General features: G+C 40.5%; 2 protein-coding genes across 5 annotated transcripts in view; one reads left to right on the top strand and one right to left on the bottom strand.

Annotated features, from left to right (window-relative positions):
- Window positions 1-11,840, top strand: part of atxn7l3a (ataxin 7 like 3a) — a 52,514-nt gene extending 40,674 nt beyond the window's left edge. For all 4 annotated transcript variants that reach the window (XM_052038727.1, XM_052038730.1, XM_052038726.1 and 1 more), the window contains 2 exons: window positions 746-879; window positions 7,289-11,840. In XM_052038727.1, the coding sequence (XP_051894687.1) occupies window positions 746-879; window positions 7,289-7,434 (280 nt within the window). In that variant the 3' untranslated portion in view covers window positions 7,435-11,840. The remainder of the gene's footprint in view (window positions 1-745; window positions 880-7,288) is intronic.
- Window positions 11,841-12,167: 327 nt separating this feature from the next.
- Window positions 12,168-23,785, bottom strand: tmub2 (transmembrane and ubiquitin-like domain containing 2). The gene is made up of 4 exons (XM_052038845.1): window positions 23,661-23,785; window positions 20,207-20,282; window positions 18,419-19,027; window positions 12,168-14,544 (listed from the first exon to the last, which is right to left on the bottom strand). Exons 3-4 carry the CDS (start codon window positions 19,003-19,005, stop codon window positions 14,193-14,195), a joined length of 939 nt encoding a protein of 312 aa, XP_051894805.1. The 5' UTR covers window positions 19,006-19,027; window positions 20,207-20,282; window positions 23,661-23,785; the 3' UTR covers window positions 12,168-14,192.
- Window positions 23,786-23,989: the final 204 nt, after the last annotated feature.

The following is a 23,989-nucleotide window of genomic DNA, read 5'->3' as shown; positions in this document are numbered from 1 at the left end:
CTTTGTGAAAATTGTTTGCATTAAGTAGTTTCTTCTTGCAGTACTTATTCTGGGTCAGGTTCCTCTTAAGAAGGGAAGTCCTGAAACAATTACTAACGCTGTAGTATAAATAAGTGAGGATAATGGGTTTGTGAAGGAAGCCATTGAAGCAGACCACAGAAGTGGATTCATGAGACGTGTCCATTCAGAGAAAAGATTCTGGATTAATGTAAGGAAGGGCATTTAAAAATGGTAATGAAAATATTAAAAGGGCAGATTTATTGGGCACAATGACAGTTAGTGCTCTGGTTTCCTCCCATATCCCCAAGACCTGGTTGGTCTATTATTTGCCTCTAGTGTGTAGGTGAGTGATACAATCTGGGCAGAGTTGATGGGAATGTGGGGAGAATAAAATAGGATTAGTATAAATGGGTGCTTAATGCACAGACTAAGTGGGCTGAAGGGCCTTTTTCTGTGCTTTATGACATTATTGATTCTGATGACTTTTTCTTATTCATAAGTAGATTTGTTTAAGTGAAGGAGCTCCAGGCCCTGCTGGTTCTGTCATCTCAAGGTGCTCGGTTCTCAATGCAGCAGCACAGACCATTTCAAAGAAGGAAGCTTGTGCTGCTGCGGTGTGCGTGTTAATCAATTAACAGATAAATTTCTCCGTATGCTCCATTATTGTTTTATGACTAGACCCAAGTAGTATAGTAATAATTACAGCACAGTGCTGTTGTTCAGACTGTCTTTTGCCTCATTACAGATCCCTTCCGGAATCTGAAGTAACTGTAGAAAACGAGAGTTACGATGCCTCGGAGAGCCAGAGCTTCATGAGCCGACTACAGTGGGATGGCACATCAGATATTTCACCTTCTGACTCAGCATCTTCCAAAGCAAGTGAGTGCTCTTTTTGCTGTTAATGGTTGGTGGCGCCGGACTAACACCAACAGACCACAGATGCATCATTTGGAGGTACTCACTTTGGAATATTGTCCAAGATGCTGGTATTTGTTTCAAATTAGTAAAGCTGGTGCAGTCATTTTTTTTTCTGTTTTCTATTTTCATGCCTTTTAAGATTCAGATCCAGCTGAGGGATGTGATTTCATAAGTGATGACTGCCCCTCTGGTAACTTGCCCGAGTGATTGCCCCTGACTTTTCTGAAAATACCATGGGTTCCACGTGGAGTTGCATTTCCCCATGTAACTGTCAGGAAGTTCAGAGCTCCCATGTAATTGTGCACAAATGTCAATTACCTGAACGATATTAACTACGATCTTTTTGGCTGTGCTCTGATGTTGCCAATCACCTGCAGTCTCCAGCAATTAACACTGGGAAATCTGTCTGCTGAATTGTACCAGGTTAGGCATGATGCAGGTTCAGCTATACTCCACTCATTTCACTTAACAGGAGGAACAGCTACCAGGCAGAGAGGTTAAGCGTTAGGTAATTTACATTTTTTTACTTAATTGTTAAAAATGTATTGAATTGTTTTTAATTGTTTTCTGGTGTTTCTGTGTTTTAATTTTTCAAATTTTTTAACCATTTTCAAATACCATGATTAATTTGCAGTAGCTGATGAATCTTTGTGAATTTAACATTCTTGATTGCCAGTAAGCCCAGGAACATGATTTAGCAGGCTGTCAATTCATTTTTGTGGGCAGGGCTCACTGTTTCCAGTCTGAAAGCTCTGCCAACCAGGTAAGGGCCAGATTTGTTCAGCAAGTTCTCGCTGGGGAGTTCATTCCAGTGAAACGCCACCCTATGTAAGGTTTGCCAGTTTATAGTTTTGCAGCACTTTCAAAATTCAGTTTCAACCAACTCAGGAGAATTGTTTGTGAATATAGCAAACCACAGGACAGCTCGATGGCTTATAAGCACAACTGATTTATTACAGAGTTTGCATCCAGTAAAAGCAGTAATACTTAACAAAGACAATAGTCACAATGTATTCCTCGAAGGCTTCCCTTCTGAGTGACTGAAAAGAGCTCTTTTTTTTCTCCACTTACACTGCCCTGTTGACTTCAAACCATCTACCATCTGGTGATGGCCAACTCCATGCTTTTATATCCCTTTCCTCTTTGATCTCACATGCAAATTAATAGCTTCCTGAACTATGTTGTGCCTGGTCATTTCAAAAGTACTTTTTTATGCTTTATTCATGACCCTTTTGTTTTTCTTGTTTCCCGTTTCTTCTTGCGTTACTATTCGTTATCATCTTTGTGCTCTCACAAGGTGAACATTACCATGAGTGGGACCCTCAGACTAAGTGTCTCATATTCTGTCACAAATACCAGCTGCTTCAACAACTTGGCTCTTTGGATATTTTAACACTGTCTTTGTTTCTTCTTAAATCAGTGTTTCACCCTAACTTATTTCAAGTACCTTACTCTGTTAACTTAGTTTAAGTAGATTTAACATACTTGTTTTGTTCTGAGCTATGTCTCTTTCCAGCATAACGCCATTGTCCATATTAGTGCCCTGACGTTTACAATCTGTAAGTTTTAATCAAAATTCTGTTTTAGCCATTCTTTGCAGTTAGCATTTACCTTATGCCGTGTTGATTTTGCTTTAACAATCTTTACAACTTTGCTCCAATTCAGCAATGATATTAAAACCCTAAGACACATCCAAAACACTTTTAACGTATTCTTACAAATTTCATAGATTCTTACAAATTTCATAGATCATAGAATCATAGCACAGTACAGCACCGGCCCACAATGTTGTGCCGACCTTTAAACCCTGCCTAAGACTATCTAACCCCTTCCTCCCACATATCCCTCTATTTTAAATTCCTCCATATGCCTATCTAGTAATCTCTTGAATCTGACCAATGTACCTGCCTCCACCACCACCACCCCAGGCAGCGCATTCCATGCCCCAACCACTCTCTGGGTAAAGAAACCTCCCTCTGATATCTCCCTTGAACTTGCCACCCATTACTTTAAAGCCATGCCCTCTTGTATTGAGCATTGGTGCCCTGGGAAAGAGGCGCTGCCTGTCCACTCTATCTATTCCTCTTAATATTTTGTATCCCTCTATCATGTCTCCCCTCATCCTCCTGCTCTCCAAAGAGTAAAGCCGTAGCTCCCTTAGTCTCTCCTCATAATGTATACTCTCTAAACCAGGCAGCATTCCTGGTAAATCTCCTCTGCACCCTTTCCAACGCTTCCACATCCTTCCTGTAATGAGGCGATCACAACTGGACCAAGTACTCTAACTGTGGTCTAACCAGAGTTTTGTAGGGCTACATCATTACCTCGCGGCTCTTAAACTTGATCCCACGACTTATGAATGCTAACATCCCATTAGCTTTCTTAACTACCCTATCCACCTGTGAGGCAACTTTCAAGGATCCGTGGATATGGACCCCCAGATCCTTCTGCTCCTCCACACTACCCAGAATCCTGCCATTAACTTTGTACTCTGCCTTGGAGTTTGTCCTTCCAAAGTGTACCACCTCACACTTCTCCGGAATTAAACTCCATCTGCCACTTGTCAGCCCAGCTCTGCATCCTATCAATGTCCCTCTGCAATCTTCGACAGTCCTCCACACTATCCACAACACCACCAACCTTTGTGTTGTCTGCAAACTTGCCAGCCCACCCTTCTACCCACTCATCCAAGTCATTAATAATAATCACAGAAAGCAGAAGTCCCAGAACCGATCCTTGTGGGACACCGCAAGTCACAGCCCTCCAATCTGAATGCACTCCCTCCACCACAACCCTCTGGTTTTTATAGACGAGCCAATTCTGAATCCACACGGCCAAGCCTCCCTGGATCCCATGCCCTCTGACCTTCTGGAGAAGCCTACCATGTGGAACCTTGTCAAATGCCTTACTAAAATCCATGTAGACCACATCTACTGCACTACCCTCATCAATCTGCCTGGTCACCTCCTCGAAGAACCCTATCAGGCTTGTGAGACATGATCTGCCCTTCACAAACGCTATGCTGGCTGTCCCTGATCAGACCAGGATTCTCTAAATGCCCTTAGATCCTATCTCTAAGAATCCTTTCCAACAGCTTGCCCACCACAGACGTAAGGCTCACTGGTCTATAATTCCCTGGACTATCCCTACTACCTTTTTTTGAATAAGGAGACAACCTTTGCCACCCTCCAATCCTCCGGTACCATTCCCATGGACAACAAGGACTCAAAGATCGTAGCCAATGGTTCAGCAATCTCCTCCCTCGCCTCGCGGAGCAGCCTGGGGAATATTCCGTCAGGCCCCAGGGACTTATCTGACCTAATATTTTCTAACAGCTCCACCACATCCTCCCTCTTGATATCTACATGCTCCAGAACATTAACCTTACCAAGACTGTCCTCAGCGTCATCAAGACCCCTCTCCTTGGTGAATACTGAACAGAAGTATTCATTGAGGACCTCACCCACTTCCACAGCTTACAGGCACATCTTCCACCTTTGTCTCTAATTGGTCCTACCTTCACTCTCGTCATCCTTCTGCTCTTCACATAAGTGAAAAAAGCCTTGGGATTTTCCTTAACCCTACTCGCCAAGACCTTTTCATGTCCCCTTCTTGCTCTCCTCAGCCCCTTCTTAAGTTCCTTCCTTGCTACCCTATATTCCTCAAGAGACCTATCTGATCCTTGCTGCCTAAACCTTATGTATGCTGCTTTCTTCCTCCTAACTAGTTGTTCCACCTCTCTTGTCACCCATGGTTCCTTCACCCTGCCATTCCTTCTCTGCCTCACCAGGACAAATTTATCCCTAACATCCTGCAAGAGATCCCTGAAGGACGACCACATCTCCATAGTACATTTCCCTTCAAAAATGTCATCCCAATTCACACACGCAAGTTCTAGGCTTATAGCCTCATAATTTGCCCTTCCCCAATTAAATATCTTCCTGTTCTTTTTGCTTCTATCCCTGTCCATGACAATGCTGAAGGTTAGGGAGCGGTGGTCACTATCCCCCAAATGCTCACCCACTGAGAGATCTGTCACCTGACCCGGTTCATTACCTAATACTAGATCTAATATGGCATTCCCTCTAGTCACCCTGTCAACATACTGTGACAGGAATCCGCCCTGGACACACCTAACAAACTCTGCCCCGTCTAAACCTTTGGTACTAAGCAGGTGCCAATCAATATTTGGGAAGTTGAAGTCTCCCATGATAACAACCCTGTTATTCTTGCATCTTTCCAAAATCTGCCTTCCAATCTGCTCCTCAGTATCCTTGCTGCTACCAGGGGGCCTATAGAATACTCCCAGTAGAGTAACTGCTCCTTTCCTGTTCCTAACTTCCATCCATACTGACTCTAGAGAGGATCCTTCTACATTATCCACCCTTTCAGCAGCTGTAATAGTATCCCTGACCACTAACGCCACCCCTCCTCCTCTTCTCTCCCCCGCCCCATCCCTTTTAAAACACTGAAATCCAGGAATATTCAGTATCCATTCCTGCCCTGGTGACAGCCAAGTCTCTGCAAGAGCCACAATATCATAGTTCCATGTATTTATCCAAGCTCTCAGCTCATCACCCTTATTCCTGATACTTCTTGCATTTAAGTAAATTAACTTTAGCCCATCCACCTTTCTACTTTTATACCCTATACTCTGCTTCTCTTTCCTCAAAGCCGCTCCATATGTTAGATCTGACTTTACTACATTCACTTCTTGCACTGACCTACCCCTCTGGTTCCCATCACCCTCGCAAACTAGTTTAAACCCTCCCAAACCACGCTAGCAAACCTGCCTGCAAGGATATTGGTCCCCCTCAAGTTTAGGTGTAAACCATCCATTCTGTACAGGTCCCACCTTCCCCAGAAGAGATCCCAAAGATCCAAAAATCTAAAACCTAAAATCTAAGATCCAAAAACCTCAGCCACGCATTCATCTGCCATCTCCTCCTATTCCTACCTTCACTATCACGTGGCACTGGCAGCAATCCTGAGATTGCTACCCTTGAGGTCCTGTTCTTCAGCCTTCTGCCTAGCTCCCTGAACTCACTCTGCAGGACCTCATCCCTCTTTCTACCTATGTCGTTGGTACCAACATGTACCACGACTTCTGGCTGCTTTCCCTCCTGCTCGAGAATGCTGTGGACCCAATCAGAGACATCCTGGACCATGGCACCTGGGAGGCAACATATCATCCGGGATTCTCGCTCACGTCTACGGAACCTCCTGTCTGTTCCCCTGGCTATTGAGTCCCCTATCATTATTGCCCTGCTCTTCTCCCTTCCCTTCTGAGCAGCAGGACCAGTTGTAGTGCCAGAGACCTGGCTTCTGCTGCTTGATCCCTGTAGGTCATCCCCCTCAACAGCATCCAAAGTGGAATACCTGTTATTGAGGGGAACAGCCCCCGGGGTCCTCTGTGCTGTCTGCCTGTTCCCCTTCTCTTTCTCTCCCCTGACAGTCACCCATCTCTCTGTCTCCTGGACCCTATAAGTACCTGCTCTAAGTGGGGTGACTGCCTCCCGATGCACAGCATCTACATATCTCTCTCCCTCCCTGATGCTCCACAGTGTTTGAAGCTGCGACTCCAGCTCATCAATTCTGAGCCAAAGTTCCTCCAGCCTCATGCACTTACTGCAGATGTGGTCACTGTGCACCCCAGCAGGGTCCACTAGCTCCCACATCATGCAGCTGCAGCACATCAGCTTGCCCTCCATCTGAACTATTTTCTCCCTACTTAGCTGTAGTCTACTTAAAACTTTATAATAACAGTAAACCTTACCTTTACTTACCAGCTGCTCACCAGTGTTGTTGCAGGTGGCCTCCGCCTCTTGATGCTGAAGAGAATGATAGATAAGTGGATCCTGCCTCGACCCGTTGAGCCAAAGCCCAATCACTCTGCTACCTCTCACTCTGCTGCCCGCTTCCATGCTGCCCGCTGGATATGGTGGTCTTTTTAAACTGCTCGCGCGCTACCCACTTACATCACGCGCCTGCGCAGTCTTGCCTTAACTGTTACATTGGTAGGTGTTAGCTACCTCTGACAGCTCCCAGCGTAATAGAACCTATTAATATCTCAGCCTTCCCATGTTTATATAATAATGATTAGAAGTGGGTGCTTTGGCCAATTTTTCCCACTTCCATCAGGAATGCTGAGGCTGATTCTGATTCCAGATGTGGTGTCACCACAATAAAACCTGCAATTTTTGTGTCAGTATAGTTCTTTAGATGTTGTCTGCTTGTTGTTGCTTATGAGACCTAGCTTACTGGACCTCAAGTGCAGTAGATGGTTTGCAAGTTTTGTGTGTGGAAATGTAAAATCACCTTGTGTACAATGAAACACATTGCTAACAAGTTTCTATTGCTCCATGTGAAGGTACCAACAATTCTGATTCCAAGAAGAGCAAAAAAAAGAAGCCTCACCTTGGACTTCCTAGTGCTCCTGGTATGAGCTCCAGTAAGAAGAAGAAACTCAAAGCACCAGCTCCGCCTACTTCTAGTATATATGATGAAATCAATTGAATGAAATGGAGCTACCTTTCTTCTCCTGCTCTATCTCAACAAGTTTCACCTTTGTGGTTACTGTGATGAGATGACTATTGAACCACCCACTTCCTAAGAAGAGTGGATTGGCTTCAAGATTGTACTTGACCCTTGGATGCTTGTGGTCCTGTAAACTGAAGGCTTCATTCCATGATGGTTGACATTGTCTTTTTTTATTTATTATACAAAGAATGAGGGATTTTGCTGGTGTACAAAGCTGATGAAATATTGCTGTTTGATTGCATTAATTGTGTACTGGTCTCAATGATGAAAACTCATGCCTGATGCTGCCACTCATTTCTGACTTACCTCCAGATAGACCTTTCAACCCCTTGTTATGCCAGACCTTGGCTATGAGTTTACAGCTTTTCCCCTTTATACTGTGCAACATTTTGTGATGCCTCAGAGAGCTGCTCATAGCATCTGTTGTGCCAACTGTGTGAGGGCAAGGGTTAGTCACTGTGTAACTTTATAGTGTTACTGTGTATTTATCAAAGGTTAGCATTTCTGGTTGCAGTGTTCTTCATGAAAGCTGTGGCGAGCAGGACAGCCACCAGGGTAAGTGCAGCAACTGGACTTCGAAAGAGAGTAAGTTGTGGAAACGTTCTCAAGGCTGGATTTGATCAGATGTTCCTGATAAATGATGTCAGCATCACAAGCAGGATATTTTTGCTAGCTTATCCAAACTGTAATTCAAAAATATTTCAATTAGTCCAATGCACCTTGTTAAAGCTCCACGCTTCCCACAAAGTTAATTGAAACTGTTTAAATACCACTCGGTATTTATGTCTAATCTTGTAACAATTTCCAAAATGTCCATTGTCTGTGGTTTATAAGGGATTGACTATTCTCAAACATGGCCCAGCCTTTCATTATTTGAATAATGATGGCTGAGCAAATGTTATAATATGGATCAATGTAATTAATGATCTGGACAATGATTGATATTTTAATGAAACCAAGATCTAGAAGGACTTTGAGCCTATCCTAACCTCTCATGAATTTGAAATGCAGTCTGGGTCCACTAGTGCCATATTGGCCTTTGTCTGTTGGAATTGAGGCACAAGGCTGCCATTGTCAGTCAGTTAAAGCAGCACAGCAGATGGATGGACAGCAGCAAACCTTGAGGTCCCTTTTGGCCATCGCCAGACACTCCCAAGTGGGAAAGACAGCAACTCATTACCGCCTACTTGTCAGACATCATGGTCCTAGTTATTTTGAACTAATCGCTGCAAGCAATTGCTTCTCACATTGGAAAATATCAGCAACTCCTTGTGAAACTGCTGTTGTTTCCAATCATTTTTAATGTAACATTGGTTGATTGAAATCCAGGTTAGATTGAGGGGTAGTTGCAGGAGACCGTTAATTGTCATCACTTTTCAACAGCATGTCATTTTTTGCCTGTGGGACCAAATTGGACGTTTCATTTTGTTTACATCTGAGAAGCTGGAAATCTATTTTCCCCCCCAAAGTATATATATTAGCAAATTTAAGATGGGTGGATCTCAATTGCTATTTGACATTGTAATGGTTGGGAGAAATGATCTGCGTGTTGCTTCCTGCCAGGCAGCATGATGTTGCCCAACACTAAAAAAAAACATTGCACTTTACGTCTGTTTGTGTGTGTATGCTGGATTCAAGGTTCTTCTGGACTTGATACGGCCCTTAATCAGGGCCCTGAAAAAAGAACCAACACAACCATTGTGAAATGCTTTGCAGATGAAACTGAATGACCTGTCGCAGATTTCAAAGAAAGGAAAACAAAAAGAAAATCATGAATGAATTTGGTGAATGCTTTGCATTTGTATTTTATGTTGTGGCCAGCTGACCTGTGTAGCACATTGAGCGTGTTCTTTTGAATCATTATGTAACGGTGACTAAAACTTGTGCTTCCAGTTTCATTGCATCTTGACTATAAAAACTAAATATAAATCAAGGAATGAATGCAACAGAATGAATCCTTGCTATGCAATTAGGCTACAGTCTATTTTTGATAGACAATATATTCTGTATTGGATCCTTGCAGAGCATGGGAAATGGCTTATGTTTGGGCTTTACTAGCCACTAATACAGTGGCTATAACTTTTTTGCCTCTTTAAAATTGTGCTGTGTGAATAATCAGAGAGATGTTTGATAAGGTTGTAGCAGGTAAGTACATGGGAGCTGTAGCCTTTACTTTTCATATTAACAGCTTTATTTAAAGAAAAGATTTTAGATAACTTTCAATTAAACAGATAATGTTTGACACATTTATTTCGGAATTTTTATATTTTACCTCGTGATTCTTGTTGTAGTTTGCAGCTTCCTTGTACCTTGGGCTAGAAAATCGGAGCAGACTGAAGTAGTCAGACGAGTGTTCTTCAGGTGCAAGGAAGAGTTGTTCTTTTGTCTTAAAAAAAAGTATGAGTGCATTGGGATTTGAGATCCCTTTTAAGTATTGGAAGTGATTATTTCCCTTGTGTATGCAAGTGTACTGTAGGAGAGGCTGGAGTACCATCTGCTGGTCAGAGAGGTCACTAGCCACCCATTGAATTACCAGTCACGATTACAGTTGTAAGCCTTGTGTGTGCTAGATTCTGTCAAAGTACCTACTCCAGTTTACCATTTGTTGGTTCAATAGTGTAGCTTTGGGAGGTCCTGAGGTTGTGAAAGGTGCTATAAAAATGCAGATCTTCCTTTCTGCACCAGGAGATTACTGTGCCTTCCTAGTGCAATACTTTGATGCTGATCAGATGTTTAGAAGTTTTACAGTCCCAATTTTGCTATCATTGAGCTTTAATTTTCACATAGGATCTAAGAAGTCCTCAATCTTGAATGAAAGCAATTGCATATTAAGAGGCTGGCAGACATTATGCAGTGTAACCTGATCATGAAGAATGTGACCCAAACTAATTTGCATCTGCAGTCAATTTGTCGCTGCATTGATCATATATGTCAATCAGTAATGTAGGGAATATAATTGGTTGCAATATGTAAAATTGCTCAACAATTTGGATGAAAACCAGAATCCCCTTAACTGCTGTAACAGTTTAAGGATTGGTTTGTTTTAAATATTTTTACAAGCTTGTGTCTTTTTGTCTGTCAAATTCTGAATGGAACAGCTAGGCTGATCCAGGTTATGCTGGTTTTTAAATAGAGTATGTTTTGGGCACTTGTCTCTATTTGAAAAAAGAATTGTCACCTCAACATAAGGAATTCTCTTTTTTAGTTAAATGTTATAACTTGTTTGATCCTTTATTTTTCATGTACCGAGTTCTATTATGCCTAGACAAAATAAAGTCTAAACATTCATGCATGTATGTAGTGGACAATAAATGAAAGATCATTCCTTAAGTGTACATAGTGACCATCTCTACCCTGAGGTAGCAACCTTGCATACTTCACTTGGAACATTGACCTCTTTTGTGTGGAGAAGTACAAATGCTTAGCACTAGCAAATATTATGCCACCAGTACAGCACAACCCATTTACCTTATCATGTTTCGCATGTATTGATAATTCTTCGTTGGTACTGAAGGTTTACTCCTGGAGCTGAAGATGCTGGAATGCTCATTCTATCTGCAGTATTTGTGATATTGGCACTGGCTTTTCTATACTTTATATACTGTTGAATTTATTAACACTGCCAGGCATGTCTATACCATCTTGTAACACTGTTCCTCTTTCTTTTGTAGTACTATTATGTTGGTAGGTGTGCAAGTACTTGACACTGACAGATGTTCATATTTTATTTTAATGAATACTGTATGAAATTTGCAAGCTCTATTGTTGTTATAATGTAGTAATGCCAGAATTCTTGCAGACCTAACAAGCATGGAAGCATGGGTGATCTTACAATTTTGCTATTTATAGTTGAGGTTATAAATAGCAAAGTATACTTTGCTGTGTGGGATATAGTGCATTTAATACAGCCTTGATTGATTTTAGCAGATGTCTATGATTTTCATAGAAACTCAGGACTTCCTCTGCATTTTATGAAATCTTAATTCCTTTTTGTGAAGATGAGTATCCTTTCTGTATCAGCATTGTATGGAAGTGATCACTCACGTTGCTGTGTAGCACTGAAAGCCACATGCCCCCCAATAGTTTTTGTCATTAGCTGAGAAACTGGAACTACAAGTTTTAGCATTTAGAGGCAGGTTTCAGCAGGATGTGTATAATCAAGAGTTTTCAGGGGAAATCAACATGGTGTAAGATGTTTGGCTCACAGTTCTTCGTGACTTGTGTAGTGATACTGAAATATGCATGCAGTTATCTGTTAATCAGCCTATGGTCCTGAGTTTTAATTTTCATACATATCCCCAAAAATGCTGGTTCACTGTATATTTATGTAATCCATAGTGACTACGTGCTGCTTCAGTGTAAATAAAAGGTGTACAGTTGAACTGAATCTAGTCTTTCTGGTTCTCAATAACAGTAGGTTACTGACTTAACATCCCAATTTTCATTTCTAGCAAGTAACTTGTTAAAAATTGTGTGGATAAATATAACTGTTTCATCTGGGATCAGAGAAGGAAAATCTTCAAAGGTATGGGACTTAAAAATTAATTAAAGTTAAGAAGCACCATGTCTCTTAAGATTGTCTGAAAGGTAAGGTGAATGAATTTTCACCGATATTTCATCTCTTCAAGCTTAGTCCCACATTTAATACTCTGAATCAATACTAATTCCTGGCATTTTGTAGACAAACAAATAAACCACCAACTCTGAACTGGTTTCTATATTTAATTACATTCAATGAGCTGTTATCATGAAACAAAGGGAGAACATTTCAGAAAAGTTACAGATTTTAAATCCAATAATCTAGTGCCCTACTTTCAGCACAATACAGGTCTGTTCTACAGATCTGAAAAATAAATGTCAGCAATATTTTAAAATCTTGAAGGCACAAATGATTAAAAAAAACTATAAAAGCAGCAGAGATAGTGGCAACTCTCTCCATGCATCTCTTTTCAGGAAACCACCATACTCCCCAATTCACAGCTACAACTCTTCTCTCTTGAATACCTCCATATTATATTTCATGTCATTGCACAGCCACACATCACCACCCCACATTTCTTCCAGATACCAAGGAGTATCAAGACCTCTACATGAAGGGCTATGCTTGTTTTTAGCATACTCTTCTGCAACCATCTACACACAGGGTTTCTGCATCTGTACTCTCCCTTTTCTGAGTTGTTAATTTTTACTTTATCCTCACTCTAACTTGGGCTCATACCAGTCTTTTATTGAAAAAATATCTCCCAAATATACAACTCTTAATGAAGACTTAATTTAATATAAAGTACATGAAGTCTGAATAATAAACTAAGCATCACTCATTTCAGCCAATATTTGCTGCAACCCGTGTAGCTTTAGACTCAGTGAAAGGGGACTCCTGAGAAGCATGTATAACCCACACTATAAATTTAGACAAATTACACCTTTCTACAACATTGCACCACACAAGGTGCAGATTTAAATTTTGTGACAGGCATTCTAACTAAATCTCTGCTGCTGTTTTATTCTTTTTAAAGCTCTATGCTAGATTTCTCAGTTTGAATCCCAGTATTCTTTGTAAAAGTCTCACCTCTGATAATTAAACAACTTCCTTTCCTACTAATCTGTTTTTAAAATTTGCTGTTTTTTTTCTGGTTGTAGAACTTCTCCAAAAGGCAGTCTAATTTGTGCATTGGCTATCTACTCTCCCCACTTTCCCTCTGAACTTTAACAGCAGTAGTACAATGTCACCTTTAGGATAACATGATACATGATCAGGAAAGCAGTCATGGAACAAACCAGAGATTGGACACATCTCAATACACTAATGCAAATACAATGATTGCTACACCTTATGATCAAGCATTTATAAAAATCATGTAAATATTACATAGCCTGACATTCAAAAAATCAGGGGGTAAAACTCGTAGAATTGATCATTTGTTGAGCTCCTTTGCCAACTGCCATTAATAAAGGCGACTGTGGACAGAAATATCCAACTTTTACTATAGCATTAGACTCCATCTCCCTGGCTTTTGGAAACCAATGTAATAATGTGACATGAAATAACACCTTTGTCCACTTAACAAGGTTTTGCCTGTTAGTACAATGATTTCGTATGTTTTACAGTAACAGTCACATCTTAAAAATCTTCAGGCCTTACAAGATAACTACTGAAACTGTAAATATAGTAAGTCCAGATAAATGTATACTTGACCCGTGATAGAATTTTGACTGGCTGCCACAATGAAAAATCTAATCTTACCTACTTTCAATGTTGTAAGGCCTTGATATTTCTGATATTCAAAGACAATAACTCATGGATTTGAATTTTCATATTGGCAATTTAATATTCACTGAATGCAAGACCTGATCTATATTAACAGATCCTTAAACTTTCTTTTGGAGGACACTTACATTTGCATTTAACAGGATTTGGCTGTATGAAATGTTTTTTGGCTCAATGTTACCTTATCCCTTTATAATTCAACAGTAAAATTTCCCATGACAAATTCTACTAATTGCGATCATTTTCCTAGCTAGACTTTATTTTAAAATTTCTATTAAATGCCAGTGAGTTGCCAACAGCATGGTATTCTGGCAAAAATCAGTGCTAAGCCGGATCTCTATTTTACTTTTGTTTAAAAAAATTACACTGATTCCACATCACATCTTATTTCAACATTGACCAGTAACACCACATTCAGTTGGGTTGGATAAGCAATGATGAAGAATGGGAAAATATTACTGTGCCTTTATCGACCATAAATGCCAAACACAAGAAAACTGAAGAAAACAGTAACACCAACCAGGGAAACAGTGGCTGGTGCAGTGAAGAACTGGCGGTAGTTGATGCGGTAGTACCAGACTACAGCAAGCATGATGACAAAAACTGGGATCATCAGATTACCAACATTAAGGGCAGCTTGGTTCTGCTCCACCATTGAAGAAACAGCAGGGCTGGGGGAGGATGAAGTTTGTGAAATGTGACAATGAATGACGCAGTTATCTGTGATGTTAAGCGATCCAAGAGTGCGGGACTGATCTTGCAGAAGCTGGCCTTGGTAAATGAACTTCATTTGCTGCTCTCGTCCTGGGAAATATTTGCTGGAATTCAGTGAGAAGGGACACACAGTAACAAGGAGAGAAAATCAGTCAGAAACATTTTCATAAACTCTAAACACAAAAATAATGCTGACAGACAATAAAGCTGCACTCAAGATAAAACAAATACGTTCTATTGCAGAAGATAATTTCTGTTTCCATATTTTGTCACTTATTTCTCCTCCAAAACTTTTTGCAGGGTAAAAGTTCTACAGATATTCACCCTTTTTGCACCTTGTCTGAATCCAAATTCCTACTACGGAAAGAGCAGAAAATTAGCCAAATCCAGACATGTGTTTTCAGCCAGGATTGCAGACAGTGAAGAATCCTCTCAAGCTAAGTATGGAGGCAAATGAATCTTCCACTATCCAAGCTGTAACCAGCATAGGCATAGAGACACGGCTCATTTCTAATACACGTGGTTAGTTACATAATTTGGTTTTTGAGTTAAATTGATTTAACTCCTTTTCTAAAAGGAATAACTGAAAATCCAGATTTCTTGCAAGATTTTACAATGCGTATAGCATATCACTATATTCATTTAGCACAGAATGAGTTACCAGAGTGTGATTAAGGCCCATAAAGTTGAGAAAATGTAAACCAGAAGGTTTTGTGTTCATATATTCTAGCCCTTCACCTGTTGTAGCATCTAAATTTTCTCGATGAGAAACCCACATCAAATTACATTCCTTGATCAGTCAATCCACTCCAGTAGTCTTTCACTGAGGAATCTGTATGAATTTATTTTCATACTGAGGAATCTGTATGAATTTATTTTCATAACTTTTAAAATTATTTCTGACACAATTCTAAATACGTCACATATTAAAATTCATAAATTTGATCAATTATCTAACAAGCCAATTTGTTGAACAAGTATTCAGCATTTAAAAAGCGCCATTTTTTTCCAAAATTACCAGAATGATCACCTGTTTATCTAAACGTCACAACTTACCGTTTTTGGGAGTCAGATGCTTTTAACAAAAACTGCTGCTGGCAAAATGAAAAATATCCTTTGATGATGGTGTAAGCAAAAAAGTGCTAATTTTACATGCTTTTTCAAAGGATGAAGAGCAAGCAGAGGAATGCTATACCTAGTGTTAAATGTTCCTGTACTAAAAATGAAAGCGATAACCTCCCTGCTTTTGAATATAACAACCATCACTCCTTCAGGCTTTCCAATTAATAAAACATAGTTTCACGAAATTCTGCAAAGCAAAGCTAAAACAGTGAATGAGTATTTGAAACTCAGACAATGATGTTCCTCTTCGTCCTTTCTCAATATGTTATTCCATTAATTTGTACATGAATTACAGCTAAGTTTCATTATTTAAAACTACAGATTTGAGCTGAATGTCACTTTAATCAAATAGACATAAGGAAATTGACAAACAGGTTCCATGTAATACGAAATCATGATATCAACCAAGCCCAATAAAAGAATACATAAGAATATGGAGATCTGAGGCTCTGAGAAAGTTCACTGATGATTCCAATAGCATTCACAAGGGTCTTGAAGACTTTTTTTTCAAATAAAGAAAGAGCAAATCCTACCTTAATGGAAGCTCTGATTCACTATGAAGGTCATGCAATACAGGTGGATTAATGAGATGAGAATATCCAAATTCCTAAGTCATTAGAAAGAACTAAGTAACTACCAGTCTCCTTTCATCATTAAAGGAGCCATGATACTTTGTGTGGCTGAATTAACTTTATACATGTAAGTTCTCCAGTTGAGTCATCCCTGTGATTGCTGTCCTACTATGGCTCCAGGTGAAGCAATTGGCTTAAATTAAAATTCTCATCCTTGTTATCAAATCCCTTCATGACTTCATTCTTTCCTTGAACTCTTATAACCACCTCCTGTCCTATAACCCTCATACTGCTGCTGCTCCAATTCCAGCTTCCTGCTCATCCCTGAATTTCAGCACACTACTATTGGTGGCTGTGATTTCCTCTAATGAGGTCATTAGCTCAAGAATTCCCCATATAAACGTCTCCACTTTCATTTCCTCCTTTACAACATTCTTTAAATTTACCTCTTTAATCAAACTTCAGTCATCTGTCTTATGTGGTTCTGCATCATTTTTTTGGTTCAGTAAAACCCTGGCAGAATATAGTGGGATGTTTTTGCTATGTTAACGATACTACATAAATGGAGGTTTAGTATCTTGTGGTATCGATATTTGCTGGCTAGAACTGAAGGCCCACATCCATCAGCTCTACTCCTTTCCACACAACTTCACCCTTCTATTCCCAAGGATAATCACTTTTTTCAGTGAAGTGTTACCATTGGCACCTCTTCAGTTTCATGCAAATTGTTCTTCTTCACGTGTGAGTGCACATAACGAAGTTTAGTGGGCTATTATCCATGAGAAGGTCTACTCATTTCTCCATCTACTGCCGGTACACATTTTTTTTTAGTAAGAATTAGGAATATAACTTATGTTCCCCTTTCTGCCCAGGGATAGAAATCTAAATGCACAATTTGAAACACAGTACAATACTATGATTGTATAAAAAGCACTTCAGAGAAGGGAAAACAGCCTAGGAAGATTGCTGGGTATGAAGAGAATGAAATCTTGGCTGACAGATCAAAACATTCAGACCGGAGGAAAGCGAGAGATTGTTCTTAGCTGTGGCCTGGGGACGTGGTCCAGCATTGCCTCTGGCTCACAGGTGGATTAGTGAAATGACATTTCTGACTTGGTTTCCTGTCCAGCAAGCAAGAATAATGTTTCACCATCACTTCATCAGTCTGGTATAAAGTGATTTGAGATAAAAAAAAGACTGGCTACTTTGGCAGAATTAGTACTTCAACAAAAAAGCTGAAGCTCTTCTTGCATTTATGAGCTGAATTCAATGTTACATCTGAGACCTGTACAGAGGCAGGTAAAATGAATGGATGTTAGATTAAGCATTATGTGTGGTCTTCCCCACTCTTCCAAGCAAGCAGCAACATGATTCACTTAGCGGTTTTCTTGACTCCATATTAAGGATGGATATGCACCCTCAAGTACGGATTGTACCCTCAATCAAGAATGTGAGCATGTAGTTCAAATTGATATTTCAGTGCAATAGATGGACAGAACTGCTCGATCAGAGATATAATTCTTTTGATGGGATGTTAAATTTAAGCCACATATCACATTGTCATCGATTCATACAAATTAAAGATCCCACAGCATTCCATAAAGAACAGAAAGTTCTCCCAGTATTACTCTCCAATGTTCTTCCTTGAGATATGACTGTAACCACATCAACTTGTCATTCACTTCTTTGTTGTTTGTGAGAGATATGTTTTTAAAAAAATATAAGAAAATATAAATTAGGTTAATCATTCAGTCACCTGTCCCTACCCCACCTTGTATGAAGATCTTGGCTGACCTTCTCCCTCATCATTACTTTACTAAACCCTTATTGCTTTATTCCTTTAATATCTAAAAATTTATCGATCTCTCTCAAATATATTCAATGATGAATCTCTGCAACCCTCCAGTGTAGAAGGAATTCCAAAGATTCACTACTAGTGGATCAAAAAAATTCTTCTCACGTCAGTCCTGATTGGCTGCCCAATACTTTGAGTCTGTGAACCTGGTTCTATTCACTCAGTCAGAGAAAATATCATCCCTGCATCTACCCTGTCAAGCCCCATAAATATTTAATGCATTACCACCTTTATAAAATGTCACCAGGTACCAAAGGCCAAAATGTTATTCTATAATAATTAGTAAAATTTTATGCATTGGGTTTCTTTCATTTGCAAATATTAAAATTAACCTCATGTTGATGCAAAAGTCTAGAGAAAGTTTTGCAAGTTTAACTTAAAAGGTAAATTAATTTTAATTTGCAGAAACTTAATTTACAAATATCTTACCTCTTCAGAAATCCAATGGTATCATCAGGTTTTACTCGTGCTACCTCTTCGGTGTCATTTAAAAACTTCAGCCTCACTTTAATTTGCCCTTCGCCCTCTTCAACACGTGCATGAGCATTACAGTTCTCAAGCATTCCAGGATCCAGTACCTCTCCAGTACTGATCTCACTGGCTGATGCTCGCTTGCGCAAACCCTGTATGTTCAAAAGAGGATCGATATTCGCGTCGGTTAAACTGGAAGCCCCTTCAATTGGCACCTGCTCATTGGTGGGTCCATTATTTCCAGGTGATGCTCCAAGCCCAGAATCATTTTCTTCCTCTGGCTTTTGCTCAGCAGGGGCAGTTGCTGACTGGGCTTCATCTGTCTCAGGTGTTGCTGCATTTGCCACGTACCGCTCTACACTGCTCAGCCCCACTAACGACGAGTTCCCTGTGGTAACAATGGTCCCAAATATTTGATCACTACGATCAGCAACATGTGTGGAGAGCCAGGCGAGAACAAGTGCCAGTACCAGGAAGACTATTCCACACAGGACTGTGACTTCATCACCAACTCCTTCAATAAATGACATGGTGCTGGGGTCCATTTATAGAAAATACTCAAAAAAACTGAGAAAACATGAAAAGATTGTAAGTAATGCCATACAATCTGTCATTATAATACTTCATTTCTAACATCATCATAAACACTTTAATACTCCAAATGTGTCTTGCTGTTTGTTAGTTACAACATTCCCCTGATAATTAATTTAGTTTTTTTTCCAATAAATTTCCCCCGCTAGAATTTGAAATAAGCAATATAAAGATAAAAGTTCCAGTGCTAAATAAACATGTTGAATTGTTAGGAAAATCGGGTTAAGAAACTTTAAATCAAAAGGAATCAAGATAACAGACATCCTCCTACATCTCAAAAAAACACAAGTAGGTAGGTTAATTGGCTACTGTAAATTGCCCCCAGGGTGTACATGGGTGGTAGAATCTGGAGGGAGCTGATGAGAAAGTGGAGGGAATAAAATGAATTAGGGTAGAATCAGTGTAAATGGGTGCTTGATGGTTGGTGCGGACTTGATGCGCTGAAGAGCCCATGTCTGGGCACCATCTCTCTATGACTCTATAACTGACAAGGGAAGAAGCAAAATTAAAACAGAATTCTAAGATTCTTACACCATCACACACTAATTTGTCTCAGCCAGCTCTCTTGATTCAGAGACAACAATTCAACAAAAATATTGAATGTTTATAAAAGATAAACAGAACACTAATTATTGTAAAATATTTTCGAAGTGGACTGTAATGAAGGATTCAGCTTTTGTGAAGTATTTTACTTTTGAATTACTGAGCAGCCTTTGCAATAGGACAGAAGAAGAGATCTAAATAAAAATGCAAGGAAACGTTTAATCAATCGAGGGACATGTCAAGGTCACATTTAATGGGACAGTACCAGTATTTTTAACATGACAAACAATTACAAAATGTTACAGTGAAACACCCAAGGCAAGACTAAGGAGATCAACAGAGGTGTGGAATGATCTTGTAAATTAAGGCACGAAGTATGTGCTGTGAATCTCAACAAGGACCAAACCAAGGAGAACAGTTTACCCTCTGTATTCATGGAGGTGGTTGGAACCAGTTAAGTCATTTAACCTCTAGAAAAGGTTTTCAACATCAGTACAATTGTTTACATTAATACAGCTATGGCAAGTTAAAAGAGAAAAATAGATTAACAGGGGAAAACCTCTAAGGAATTTGAAGGCAACAGGACATAGTAGACGGCTTAATAAAATGCACCTTTTCTGTGAAGAAATGCTTTCTGACATCACTTCTGGATAGCTTTTAAATTTACGGTCCTTTGTCCTGGACTCTTCTGCCAAAGAAAACAGTTTTTTTAATATATTTATCTTGCAAACACTTTAATCATCTTAAACACTTCAATTAAAACAATTCTTAGTCAATTTTATTCAAAGGAATGCAAATCTGGGCTATGCAAATGAAAAACACTATGATGCTGGAGGACCTCAGCAGGCCAGACAGCATCCGTGGAGAAAAGCAGGCAGTCAACATTTCGGGTCAGGACCCTTCTTTAGGACTGAAGATAGGAAAAGGGGAAGCCCAATATACAGGAAGGAAAAGCAGAGCAGTGATAGGTGGACAAAAGAGGGGAGGCAGGGTGTCACAAGGTGGTGATAGTAGATGCAGGTAAGAGATAGTGATAGGCAGGTGTGGGGGAAGAGGAGAGAGCAGATCCACTGGGAGGTGTGTCAAAGGTAAAGAGAAAAAAAAAGGCGGGTTAGAAAAAAAAGTGAGATAGGCTAGGAAAGGGAAAAAAAGAAGAGGCATGGTGGGGGGAGTGTGGGGATTATTTAAAGCGGGAGAATTCAATGTTCATGCCATTAGGCTGCAAGGTTCCAAGACGGAAAATGAGGTGGAAAATGATGAAAAATGATGGAAACCTCCAGTTTGCGCTTGGAATTCTCGTGGCAGTGCAGGAGGTGGAGGACTGACATATCTGTGATAGTGTGGGAGGGGGAGATGAAGAGACTGGCAATGGAGAGATGCAGATCGTGGTTACGGACAGAGCGCAGGTGTTCTGCAAAATGCTGCCTGGCCTGCTGAGTTCCTCCAGCATCATAGTGTTTTTCATCTAGATTCGAGTATCTGTGGTCTTTTGTTTCTCTGGGCTATGCAACTTGTCCTCATAATTTAAAATTTTTAGATCCAATTTCATCCTAATAAACCTAAGTTGCACCCCCTCCAAGGTGCCATACCCAGAACTGTAACCAGTACTCCAGATGGAGTTCAGCCAGAGACTGGCACAGTTGTACAGTAACTTCCACCTCTCTCTCCTCCAGCTCATTTGAGTCATTGGCCAACACTAAGCTCAGCAGAAAGAGCTTTTGTTAGTTCCTATTCCATGTTATACTTAGTTTGAAGTATTTAATGTTGCCAATATCAACATCTCCTACTTCAGTGGCATTCACACACCATAAAGTCTTTGAAGCACAAAGTCTATTTGCTCATCTGCATAGCAAAACCTTAACTTCCACAAAGAACCTGCAGATTTCAACTTAAAAATTGTTACCAACTGCCCAAGTGCTCACATGGCACTTTACAGCTTCCTTCACACCTTACCTTGCACACAAACTGTCTTCTTTAGCCAAATGTTTTCTGATACAAGCAACATTTTCTTCAGTTTTTACCTCTTCCGGCTCTCAGGACCACTGTCTTCACCACCTTCTTAATAAAAACTATTGATCCTTCTTTCCTCTTTACCTACTGCCCTATTTTCCACCATCTCCCCAAAGTCCTTGAATTTATTGTTACAAGCCATTTATCTTTGCAACTACCCCCATCATTCCCACTTCTAAACCCAGATTCTGTTCTGCCTGTAGCACCGAGAGCAACTTCTTAAACAAACCAATTACATTTCTTTTATGAATGTGCCCACAGTGAGTTAACCCTTTTCACTGGTTTTAAATTTTCATCACAACAGCCAGGCTCAAGAAACACCGGAGATGTATTGATTTTGATACATCTATTTTATATCTTAAGCAGCAATTCCTAGGGTTCATAGACATTTATACATGTGTATAATATTGCCCTGAGCTATGTTAGTGAAGCCTTTTCAACAGACTATCATGGCCTGTATTAAAATAGTGGAGAGGGAACGTCATACAAGTGTGTCAAATGTTTATTAAATAGTCACCTGTTTCCCACCCCAAATTGGCCCATCGAATTTTCTTTTTCAAATGTGCAGACACTCGAGTAATAAACTAGTATAAATTAAGCTCTCAGTATCATTACCACTGGCATCCATTATTAGTAATCAATTCAGCAACATCAGTTAATGGAATAAGAAAACTTGAGCTGATGAAAACAAATGTGATTTAGTGATCTCTGCACTCCTATTTCAAAATAATTAAAAAGTTAATTGTAATGAAAATAAATAAAAGCTTATATTTAAACAGAGATTAAGACAAAGGGAAGACAAACTATATATGTTCAAGTTGTTGCCTCAATCACATTGATTCATCTTGACTAAAGGCGACCCCAAAATGTCATTGCTGTAAGGCACGAGTGAAACGTTTCAGTTCTTGTAAGATTGCTGTATTACTAAAGTACCAGCCAATAAATTGCATCTCTGCTTAAAACATGCTCTAAAGGAAAGATTAATCAGTGGTTTCATGGGAGCAGGAATACAAGTATTTTCCATTCTTGACTCAGGAAGAGATGGATGATGTGGAAGACATGATGATCTGTGGGATGCAATTTATTTCCCATTTGTGGGCTCAGTCAATAACCATTGCCATAAGTGCAAGTTATGGTCAATACCATGTGGGGTAAGTATATTTCAGAGGGCAACATCTGTTACCCAAGAAACTAGAACACAAATTAAGAGTTAAACTTTAATTATAACCAAATTAATGTTTTAAAATACGTCATCATGGAACACCAAACCAGAAGGTTTGACATTACCATCTGTAAAATTAACTTTCGATGGGTTGATGGAAGATGACCCTAAACATTAATATAAGCCCCTCAAAAATTCCTTTAAGTGCCTGATGAAACACTTGCAGCTGTAAATCAGACTAACTCATTTAAGTTTTATGGATTCCTTTTAGTAGGAAATCGACACTTCCATTTTTAAGAATTCATCATTAATGAGTTGATTAGATTTGCGATTGAAAGACATAATACCCATGCTGGGCCAGGTAAATTTACAGCAGATTCCCAAATTCTTGCTGTACGGTATTTGCACTGACGCAGACTTTTTATTCTGAGTTTGATTCCAGGATCCGCGTTGAATACCGAGCTGCAGATCTACACAGAACACAGAAGCAGGGCTCTTGCCCACAGTACCTTCGAGAATGGCCATGTCTGTGCCCACAGAGCTGCCCTTACCCTGGGCAAGCAGCCAGACGCTGGAAACCCACCTTCGATGAGACTCTACAAATAAAGCCCTGGGAAGTCCGGTGCTGCGGCCCCTCCTCCGGCCACCGCCCGGAGAGTGGGCTGGGTCGCCAGCCGGAGACTCCCGGTAGTTTTGTAGTCAGTGAGCGGGAGCGGCTGCACCCTGAGCCCAGCTGGGCTGTGGAGAGTCCGGCCTCGGACCCACCCGGCCCGGAGTCAAGCACCAACTTCAAGCGGAGCCGCTGCCACTGACAGGCCGGCTCATCGCTGCAAAAGTCCGGGAAGGACGCGTACCTAACGGACCTCCCTCGTCCGCCGCGGCTTCTCGCCTCACCTGTCCCCTAACACCATGTTCCCCGGGGCGCTGGGAGTCCGGTCCTTGCGAAATGTCGGATCAGCAGATTCCTCCCAGCCTCCACCGCCACCATCAACACACACACACACACACACACACACGACGTGTAAACGTCACTGCAAACTGCGCTCCCGTCGCCGGAGCGCAGCTGCGCCGTGACGTCACACGACACCACCCGCTGTCGCCGACTCCCCCCTCTCCGCGATTGCGCCATGACGTCACCGAAAACCGCGCCCCTGCCGCCCCAGGCCGACGGCGACGGGACGTCACTTGAGCGAGAGGTAGTTTCGCGCAGAAAAGGGTCTTTG

The sequence above is a fragment of the Pristis pectinata genome, chromosome 25 (assembly GCF_009764475.1).
Source record: "Pristis pectinata isolate sPriPec2 chromosome 25, sPriPec2.1.pri, whole genome shotgun sequence".
Taxonomy (NCBI): domain Eukaryota; kingdom Metazoa; phylum Chordata; class Chondrichthyes; order Rhinopristiformes; family Pristidae; genus Pristis; species Pristis pectinata.
Note: the sequence above shows the minus strand (reverse complement) of the source record. Positions and strands in the feature narration are given on the sequence as shown.